Source organism: Chrysochloris asiatica, unplaced genomic scaffold, assembly GCF_000296735.1.
Source record: "Chrysochloris asiatica unplaced genomic scaffold, ChrAsi1.0 scaffold00083, whole genome shotgun sequence".
Classification (NCBI taxonomy): Eukaryota; Metazoa; Chordata; class Mammalia; order Afrosoricida; family Chrysochloridae; genus Chrysochloris; species Chrysochloris asiatica.
The window spans coordinates 8,962,453-8,973,252 of NW_006408601.1; the positions used below are offsets into that span (position 1 = coordinate 8,962,453).

Below are 10,800 nucleotides of genomic sequence, written 5' to 3' on the forward strand. Positions count from 1 at the left end.
TTAATCTTTCTGTGCTTGTGTTGTAACTTGTTAAGATAAACCAAGAAAGATTAAGTCAACCCTTTCTGGGAGTTATTCTTTCACTTCAACAGCATGTAAGATTTATTCAGTTAGGTATAAAATCTTTCAAATCTTAAGTTCCTATTCATTGTGTTGCTGTTGTTAAGTGCTGTGGAATCAGTTCTGACTTATAGCGACCCTGTATAGGATTTCTGAGGAGCGGCTGGTGAGCCTGAACTACTGACCTTGCAGTCCAGCTCATTAATCCTCAGTGTCATACCAGGTCTATATAAATAAGAACACAGCTAGTTTCTTGTTTATTTAGATTATTAAGAAGTTTGTGGGAATATTACATTATCTTATTATTTTTTTTTTTAGCTTTTATTGTGAATTGAGTGGTAGTTTACAGGGCAGATTACCAGTTTTACACTGAACCAATCATTTTGTTTCATTCAAGGATTACAGTCCCCTGCATCTACATCATTGGTTATAACAGTATTACCTCTATTTCTTTTTTTCTTTTTGATGTACAGAAAATACATATTCATTTAAATATCCCAAAGGCACATTTTGCGAGCCAGCTTCCTGCCCACAGTCTCATTCCATGGACCTAGAGTCCTCAGCTGCTTTCTCTCTTATCACTGCTTTTCTGGTTAGGATCCCACACTCCACTCACGTTCTTTCCTCTTGATGGACCTAGCTCTTCCTGGAGTGAATGATTAACTACTCCCACCTTTTAACTTCATATCTTCTACATTTTACAGTATCTTTTAAGTCCATTTTCCCACAAACCTTCTGAAAGCCCCTTGTTAACTCATAACTGTTAGAAATTGTTGAAATCGATTGACAGACACGACATCAGTATTATCAATTACACTGTTAGTAACTAAGAAATAACTACAGTGTCTGTCTAGTCAGAATTATAAGTCTGCTGGTGCTTAAAAATAAGTGAATTCAAGAAAGGCTTAACTGATAAATGCAGCATACTTTGTAGTTAATGAGGAAATGCTGAAGGTATTATTAAAATCAGGAAAAACATTAGATGCCTGCTTATTACCATTCAACATGCTTCTGGAGATTTTAATCACTGTTAATGAGATTTAAATTTTATAAACTTTGAAAAAATTACATTTCTAGGATTCTTGGCTTCATTTTGCATGTGGTTACAGTTCATTTATTTTGACAACTTTGTAATATTCCATTGTGAGAATATATCACAAGTTGTCTGTTCTGTTGAAAGGCCTGGCTTTGTTTATGAGCAGTCCTGCTCTGAACATTGGAGTCCTGGTGTGGTGCTGTGGGGTAATACACTGGACCTCAAGGTTAGTTTGAACCACAAGGTCAGAGGTTCAAACTCACCAGTCACTCCTTGGAAACCCTGTACAGGGTTGCTATGAGTCGAAACCCGAGTCAACAGCACTAACAACAACATACGTATGTCCTGGTGTTTATGTGCAAGAGTTACTCTTAGGTTTTGCGGCAGTTTTTGATGGTATATTCAGTGAATGTTTTTGTTTTTCCTGCCCTACTTTTCCTGCTGTTCTCTGCCCTTCTGTATCCTAAAGTGCTTATGAGGTGATCAAACTGAAAGGCTATACCTCCTGGGCCATTGGACTCTCTGTGGCAGATTTGGCAGAAAGCATAATGAAGAATCTTAGGCGGGTACATCCAATTTCCACCATGATTAAGGTAGGTCTGTGGTGTGGCACTGTAGTGTAATAAGCACTTGCTAGACTGCTGACCATAAGGTTGGCGGTTCAAACCCACCAGCCACTTACTGGAACCCTATACAAGGATCCCTAGTGGCATAGTGGGTTACACATTGGACTGCTAACCAAAAGTTCAGTAGTTCGAATGTATCAGCTACTCTGCAGTAGAAAAAGGAGGCTTCCTGCTCTTGTAAAAATTTATAGCCTCAGAAACACTACACAGTTATAGCATTAAACTGCTGACCAAATGCTTGGTGATTAAAACCCACCAGTGGCTCTATGGGAGAAATACATGGCAGCATGCTTCTGTAAAAGATTACAACCTTAACCTTGGAAGCCTTACCAGGGCTGTTCTACTGTGTTCTGTTAGGGTCCCGATGAGTTAGAATTGACTCAGTGGTATTGGGCTTGATTTTGAGCTTATATGCAGAGATGTGTTTGCATGCCATTATTTTTGGGTTTTTTAAATAAGAATTTCTTCTGAAAAAGTGAATTTGAGATTAATACAGGCTCTAAACTATTAATTTAAATATTGATTTAGTGACACTGATTCACACATCCACATTTCTTGGGCAAGTAGAGGCTAAGCTTTACAGTTATGTTCACTAGCAGCACCAAAAAAAACTCTCCTCATTCAACTATGTTGAGGTGGGTGGAAAACTAAAAAGAGATAGGTTTTTCTTTTGGAGAAAAAATATATTACACTCAAGTTATCAAAGTATAATACAATAAAAACTGGAAAATACTGTAGATACAACAATAGCTCAGGTTTTCTTTTAGAGTGGAAATCTTGCTGCTAGTTCACTGGCTTTATTTTATACTGTCCTTAACTGGAAATCTGGGAAGAAATTTCTACTTCTTCTTTCAAGTTGTATTAAGTAAGCCTCATGTTAGAGAATGAAAGTCTTGGGAATGTAAAATAATGCTGACAGAATGTAAAAGAATTCTCATTTTGCCCTCAGGGACTCTATGGGATTAAAGATGACGTCTTCCTTAGCGTTCCTTGCATCTTGGGACAGAATGGGATCTCGGATGTTGTGAAGGTGGCGCTGACTCCTGAGGAAGAGGCCCGTCTGAAGAAGAGCGCCGATACACTGTGGAGCATCCAGAAAGAGCTGCAGTTTTAAATCTGCCGTAGTACCACTTCACTGTCTAGGCTGCAAAGGGATTTTAGTTGGGGGGTTGTGCATGTTGTCCTTTTTATCTGATCTGTGATTAAAGCAGTAAAATTATGTCCAAGGAATAACATCTGTTTTCCTAAAGTCAGACATAAGAATGGTCCATAAAACCCTACAGCTATCGCCTGCTGGTGGACAATACTAAACCTCGTGTAGATGTAACTTGGTTCATATACAATAGTTACGCCACCTCTGAGACACCACTGCCAATCCAATGTTGCCATCCTGCCACTGCCCTTCAAATCAGAAGAATGTGGTTACTGTGTGTTGTTATGTCAATGCTGGTTCTTACATTCAACATGCCCAATGTGTTTTCCCAGTCACATCCTGGGCTCCAGTATGTAAATCCAATATCGCATGTCTTGTGCATAATTGTCCTAAAAGATCTTATTTTGTGTATGATATTTATCAGAGTAGTGTACATTGCCAAGTAATGTAAAAAAGCTACATATAAACATTGTAACTATCTGTCATACCAACTAAAACACCAAATAAACCATGAACAGTGACAACTCTGTTAATTTATTACATTAAGATATAAAATATAGTAGCCAAATTAAATTGTTTCATAGTGAGTTATCCCTTTGGGTTTCTGAGATTAAACCCTTACAGAAATAGACAGCCTCAATCATCTTTCTTACGAGGAGTAGCTGGTGGGCTTGAACTGCCTACTTTGTGTATAACAGCCCAATGCTTAATCCACTGTATTACCAGAGTTCCTTATAAAGTCACAAAGCTATTTATTATATTGTTGGTATGTTGTTCAGTGCCGTCAAGTCAGTTCTGACTCAGTGACACTGTTTAGGGTTTCTGAGAAGCAGCTGGTGGGTTTGAAACAGATCTTGACAGAGCATGACATTGTTAAGTGTTGAGTCAGTTCTGACCCATAGCAACCCTGTATTGGGTTTCCAAGGAGCAGCTGGTGAGCTTGAACCAACCAACTATAATTCACATAGGGAATATACATGCACAAATGTGAAAAATTTTTTTTGAACTGGACAAAGCAATGAACTGTGCCCACTAGAAATCCACAACATAACCCATAACAACAATAAACCAAATAGATCTGGTGGTTCTCACTGGTTCCCCTCAAAGCATTTCTATACTATGACCCTAGGCTAGGCTTGAACATACTGCTTCTAGAGCATACCTACTAGTTTCTGTTGAGCTAATTCTGACTCATGGCTACCACATGGCTGATATTTTGGAAAATTGCCAGGCCTTTCTTGCTAAGCTTTCAGCTAGCTGCTGTGCTTGCTGATCATTAGCATGACCCAGGGACTCTTCCAGGAAACATTTCCAAAGGCTGGTTTGATGGGAGTGTGGTGAAAGGAAAAGCGACTTGAAATGAGGTTGGAGGGATAAGAGGTTCAGATCTTGAAGGCTTTTTAGGCTATAAAATTAGTTGTATGTGTAATAGAAAGCCATGTAAGAGTTTTAAGTAGGTTTGTTGCATGATCTGAATTATACATAAAGCACTGCAGGCTTATTCTGAAGTCTTGGTGTGGCACTGTAGGATAAGCACTGGACTGACTGTTCAAGGTCCCAGTGTAACAAGCTACTACTCCATGTTAAGTGCCATTGAGTTGACTCTGACTAGTAGCAAACCTGTGTAGGATTTCTAGGGAGCAGCCGGTGGGTTTGTGGTTTGCAGTCTAACGGTTCTGATCTTACAGTGCCATACCTGGAGTCCCAGCTGATCCTTATGAACTTTATAAGGGTTGCTAAGAGTTGAAACAGACTCAACAGGGTTTTACAGAAGACTATCTGCAAATACTTGGCTCGAGACTCTGAAAATGGTTATGTTGCCAGTCTGAGTAAAATACTTGGTGTAAATAAACCCCTTAGAAAACTAGACTTAGCCTTTCCTTTATATTACTACTTATTGTACTTGACAAAATGCTAATTGCAGCAAATTTAAGGCTCAGATCAGAGGTTACGGAGTTTAATAATTAAAAACAAACATGGAAACGAATGGGCAAGGGTGTATTAAGTGAATCTGAAAGTATGTTTCTCAAACTCATTACAAACCCAAACATGACCCTTCAGTTTTAAGTGCCATCGAGTCAGTTCCAACCCATGGCAACTCTATATTATACAGGGTGTCCGAGGAGCGGCTGGTGAGTTTGAACCGCTGACCTTGTGGTTCGAACAGACTGCATTAACCTACAGTGCCATTTCAAAACCTAGAAAAGTTAGGTCAACCACTCTCTTAGCATTATCATATGACATCGGTCTGTTCAGACTCTTAGTAACCTTGTATAGGGTTCCGGAGGAGTGGCTGATGAGTTGGAACTGCTGACCATGCTTATCTTAAGCAAGACCATCGTGGTTAAGTGCTGTGCAGTAGGTTCCAACTCTTAGTGAACCTGTATAGGGTTTCCGAAGCTGAAGGCTGTAAATCCTGATGGGATCAGAAACATCTTTCTCTCGAGGAACAGCTGGTAGTTTCGAACTGCTGACCTTGAGGTTAGCAGTCCAACTCAACGACTACACTACCAGAGCTACTTAGCAGAGCTTGGAGCCTGGCTCATTATCAATATTGGTGGTGTTACGAAAGAAACCTGGGTCTTAAAATCAGTCCCAGGACAACTGAGGTAAATCAAATTACAGTGCAATATTCCAGTCTTATTGCTGTCTCATCTGGCCGGCCTACAATTAACATAAATGTTATCCTGCTCTATATCACAACAAAGTTTCCTTTCAGGTCAAGAGCCTGTTAGGTGATAGAGAATGCGCATGCGCCAGAGCAGGCCAAGGGCGGGGCTTGCGTGCTGAAGGAGAGCCGTGCGTGCGTGCGTGCGTGCGTGCGTGCGTGCGTGCGTGCGTGCGTGCGTGCGTGCGTGCGCTGGGACTAAGAAATTAACTGTCGGCGGGTTTAGCACTTCAACTGGTGTTACTGGTTATTTCTGGTGTCAGTTTTCTGCCATCGTTAAAGGCGGTGCATTGCACTTCTGGCCGTCTGTACTGAATTGCACTAAGCAAACCACTTGTGAGCGTCTGGTACTTGGGTGAATATGGTAACTGGGGACGGGAGAAGTCAAAAACCTATTGGTGCCCAATCCTTTCCACGGATAGACTGGCCCTTGATCTACTGCGCTGCACCCCCTCCCCCAACCCCCAACCCCCCCCCCCAAGCTGGAAAGTCTGTCGTTGACTTTTTCTCAACCCTCCCAACTTTCTGCAAACTCAAGAGGCAAGGTCCTTACATCTTTATTGCTGTCGAATCGTTCGAACTCATAGCGACCCAGTAACGTGGATAATTACAAGAATGATTAGAGTGTGAATCCACTAAAATTGGATTATCTCTAACAGGTTCTCAAAATGTCAACTGTCAAGGAACAGCTTATAGAGAATTTAATTGCAGAAGATAAGATTTCTCAGTGCAAGATCACCGTAGTTGGAACAGGTGCTGTAGGCATGGCTTGTGCTATTTGTATCCTATTGAAGGTAAGCCTATTCTGTAACTTAAAATCAAACAAGCACGTTAGGGTTTCGTAGATGCTGATGAGTTCAGGGTTGTGGGATTAATCCTTGGACCTAGCAAATATGTTTCTTTTAGTCTGACTTTGACCAATTTAAGAATGTTTATTTAGAATATACCATGTGCCAGGCATTGTTAGTAATGATCTGTACCTTTCTTTCCCTAAAAAATAGAATATAAACCATATTTCCCAGTAGCTTGCACTTAATATTTTTAAATTCTAAAAGTAGTACATGCTCATTGTAAAACAGGAAGTACCAAATTTGATAAAATGATAAATGAAATAGATTTTTCTCTTTTCTGTTTCCAGAGGTCAACCCGGTTAACATTTTGGTGAATATCTTTCTAGATATTTTTATTTTTAAAACATGTAACAAATAATACTAAAGGATAATGTGTGAGTGTTTGTGTGTTTGTGTTGGGGGGAGTATAAGCCCACAAACCACAAGAGAGACAATAGTTTGAGAGATGTCAGTATAATTTTGAAAGATGGAAATCAGATTGTCAAGTGCCATTGACCTAACCAAGTCAGTAAAGCTGAAACCTAAATCAGAGAAATCAAAGAAGCAGCAAGTAAATATCAGAGGCAGAACACCCCGCCTTCCAAAAAAAAATGACCAGTCATCAGGTTCTCATGAAGGGGAGTTGAAAACAGGAGCACACTTCTTGGAAAGACTTCCCAGTTATGCAGTTGTCTCACTCTTCTAAACAAAGAAAAAAAGATAATTTACTTTAAATAACATTGAACCAGAGAGGCTCTAGTAGGAACTCCAGGCAGAATTGATGTATGTGTGTATGTTAGTGGAGGGCAGTGCTGAACTAAAATTTAGTGCAAATCTCTCAGTTGTCTTTCTCCACTTAGCCCTCAGAATGCTAGCGGTGAATCTTATACTCCTAGAGAGAGCACTGGATGTAAGTTGAAAATCCCCCAGCAAAAGAGCCAGGTTGCTTTTGTTGTTGTTAGGTGCCATTGAGTCGGTACCAACTCATAGCGACCTTATGCACAGCAGAACGAATCACTGCCTGATCCTGGGCCAACCTCACTACTTTTGCCGCACTTGAGTCCATCGATACTGCCACTTGGCCAGTCCATCTTGTTGGAGGTTGCTTTTAAATCACACTGTAGTGACATCTAGGTGTCCTGGTGTGATGCTGTGGGCTAATGCACTGGACTACAAAGTCATTTGAACAACAACCCTTCAACAAACCTTGCCTATACATACAAGTGATCAGCTGTTTAAATCCCCATTCTTACATGATTAGATGAGGATTAATAAACATTCAGGAGAGTCTCTAAAATGATAGACAAAGACCAAAAGAAAAACTAAGGAACTTGAAAGAGACAAAAAGTGGAGAAGGTAGGTGGAAATCTTTTAAGAATCCAATATCCTTAAGAAAAATTAGTACTCTCAAGAGAGGTAAGAGAAGATGTTGCAACCATAAAACAATTGAATGCTATACGAAAGATTCAAAGTAGAAAAAAGAGTACTTGAAAATTAAAACTGTGATGTCAGACATTTAAAATTCAATAGAAATGTTGGAAGAGAAAAGCTATTTGATTTTTACAATAACCTTAGGAGGTAGGTACTATTATCTTCATTAATAAATGAGAGTGCTGAAGCACAGGCATTAACTTGCCCATGGTTAAATGGTAAGAAGAGGAGCCATGATTGAAACCTTGGCACTCTGGATCTTGGTGTGTAGGATAAACACTGGACTAGAAACCGCAAGGTCGCTGGTGAGGTTGTGGTTTGTAGTCTGTTGCTGACCCTACAGCGGCACACCAGGAGTTCCCTGTTTAACTAGTTCCCTATATTAAATGTCCTCAGCTGAAAAGCTTAGAGTGCTTTCTCTTTTTATTTACAGACCTTGTCAGTTTGTTGTACTGTGTTGTGTTGTTGTAATACTGGAAGTAAGGTACCCGTATTTTAAATACCAGCATGGTAACCCGTAGTAGACAGCTTTTTTTTTTCCCCTTAAATGTTTTATTGTGAATTATGTGATAGTTTACATGGGAGAACATTAGTTTTACATTCATTCTATCGTATATCATCTCATTGCCATGGTTACAATCCCCTCCATGTAATCCTTCCCCCGTGCCCCCCAGGTCTTCAGCACACAGTCGCTCTCCCTCTCTGGATCTAAAGTCTCCAGCTGCTCCATCGCTTCACGTCATCATCTCTGGCTCCATTTCAGGCATCACTGCTTCTCTGGGTAGGGTCCTGCTCTCTGCTCTTCTCCCTTGATGGTCCTAGGGACCTCCGCTCCTAGACTGAAAAGTTAATCACTCCCCTCCTTGCTATAAAACGTCTGCCTTTACATTTCCAACCCTCACAATCAGTCCTGATAACAATTATTCAATATTGTATTACAAGAGACCCATCTGCATTTCATTGCCTCAACCCTGCCTAGACAGACTGAATACTACTCACTGGAGATTCTACCTTCCTCCAGGCCCTCTGGATCTAGGTTCCCTCTTGAAAGCTTGTAAGCCAGTCACTTCTTGCCTTTGTAGCCCCCCACCCCCATTTTGGGTAGCCAATGTACAAGATATCCATCCCTGTCTACTCTGTGTGTGGAGGGGGTGGGAATGATTCTTGCTGTAAGGACTTGTTCCCTCTTTTGAGTTACTGCTTCCATAGGTGTAGGTCAAGTTCATCAAATTATATGAGAATACTTTTTTTTCCTCTTCTTTTTACTTCTGGTTGAGCTCTGATGATCCAGTCACTGAAGCCAGGATAAGTGGGCATTATCTGAAAGTGTGAGTGTTCTTATGCATATGCCCGCTCTTCTTATCAGCTGGACGCCTCACTCTCCACTCTAGTCCTCTGTGGCTGTGTCACTGACTCTGGGCCCAAGAGTCCCCAGGTCTTGCCACACTGCTGGCCAACCAGGTCTTCACCCGGGTTCACAGAAGAGAAGACAGCTTTTAGTGGAGCTTCCAGACTAAGGCTAGGGAGAAAGAGAGGCAGACCACTTCTGGAGGGTTACCCACTGAAACCTGTGTGAATAGCAGTGTAACATTGTCAGATATAGTGCTAGAAGATGAGCCCCTCAAGTTGGAAGCCTCTAAAAATATGACTAGGGAAGAGATGCTTGCTCAAAGTAGAGTTGACCTTAATGATGATGTAAATGGAGCAGGACTTTCAATATTTTCATTTGCTGATGTGGTACAACCCAAAATGGGAAGAAACAGCTATAAACATCCGTTAATAATCAAAATGTGGAATGTACTGGAAAATTAGAAATCATAACAAATTAAATGCAATTGATATCTTAGGCATTAGTGAGCTGAAATAGGCTGGTATTGGCCATTTTAAATCTGACAACCACATGGTTTACTATGCTGGGAATAACAAGTTGAAGAGGAATGGTGCTGCATTCATTGTCAAAAAGAACATATCCAGATCAGTCATGAGGTAAAACGCTGTCTGTGATAGAATAATATCCATGTGCCTACAGGGAAGATCAGTTAATACCACTATTATTCAAATTTCTGCACCAATCACTAAAGCCAATTAGGATGAAATAGAAGAATTCTACCAGCTTCTTCAATCTGAAATTGATCAAACATGCAATCATTAGTGGTGATTGGAATACAAAGATTGGGAACAAAGAGGAAGGATCAGTAGTTGGAAAATATGGCTTTGGTGATAGAAATGATGCTGGAGATTGCATGATAGAATTCTGAAAAGTCAGTGATTTGCTTATTTCAGCTCCCTTCTTTAGACAGCATAAGAGTTGATTATACACATGGACCTCTCCAGATGGAATACCAGAAATCAAATTGACTATCTGCGGAAAGAGACAATGGAAAAGCTCTATATCATCAGTCAAAACAAAGCCAGGGGCAGATTGTGGAGCAGACCATCAATTGCTCATATGCAAATTAAAACTAAAGCTGAAGAAAATGAAAACAAGTCCACGAGAGCCAAAATATGACCTTGAATATATCCCACCTGAATTGAGAGACCATCTGAAGAACAGATTTGATACACTAAACACTAAAGGCCGAAGACCAGAATAATTGTGGGATTATATCAAGAACATCATACATGAAAAAAGCAAAAAGTCATTGAGAAGACAAGAAAGAAGGAAAAGATCAAAATGAATGTCAGATTAGACACTGAAACTTGCTCTCCAGTGTAAAGATGCTAAAGCAAATGGAAGAAAAGATGAGGTCCAAGAGCTGAACAGAAAATTTCAAAGGTCAGCTCAAGAAGACAGAGTCAAATATTACAACAAAATGTGCAAAGATCTGGAGTCAGAAAACCAAAAAGGCAGAACACACTCAGCATTTCTTAAGCTGGGGAACTGAAGAAAAAAATTCAAGCATCGACTTTGTTGTTGAAGGATTCTCTGGGCAAATTATTGCCCAGAAAGCATCAAAAGAAGATGGGAGGAATACATAGAGTTACTGTACCAAAAG

General features: G+C 40.3%; 2 protein-coding genes across 2 annotated transcripts in view; both read left to right on the forward strand.

The window, feature by feature from the left end:
• Nucleotides 1–2,836, forward strand: part of LDHA (lactate dehydrogenase A) — a 14,812-nt gene extending 11,976 nt beyond the window's left edge. The window contains exons 5-6 of the mRNA XM_006865804.1: nt 1,576–1,689; nt 2,672–2,836. Of these exons, the coding sequence (XP_006865866.1) occupies nt 1,576–1,689; nt 2,672–2,836 (279 nt within the window). The remainder of the gene's footprint in view (nt 1–1,575; nt 1,690–2,671) is intronic.
• A 2,937-nt stretch (nt 2,837–5,773) lies between these two features.
• LDHC (lactate dehydrogenase C) overlaps nt 5,774–10,800 on the forward strand; it is a 70,784-nt gene continuing 65,757 nt past the window's right edge. Inside the window, exons 1-2 of the mRNA XM_006865805.1 lie at nt 5,774–5,879; nt 6,203–6,337. Of these exons, the coding sequence (XP_006865867.1) occupies nt 6,212–6,337 (126 nt within the window). The 5' untranslated portion in view covers nt 5,774–5,879; nt 6,203–6,211. The remainder of the gene's footprint in view (nt 5,880–6,202; nt 6,338–10,800) is intronic.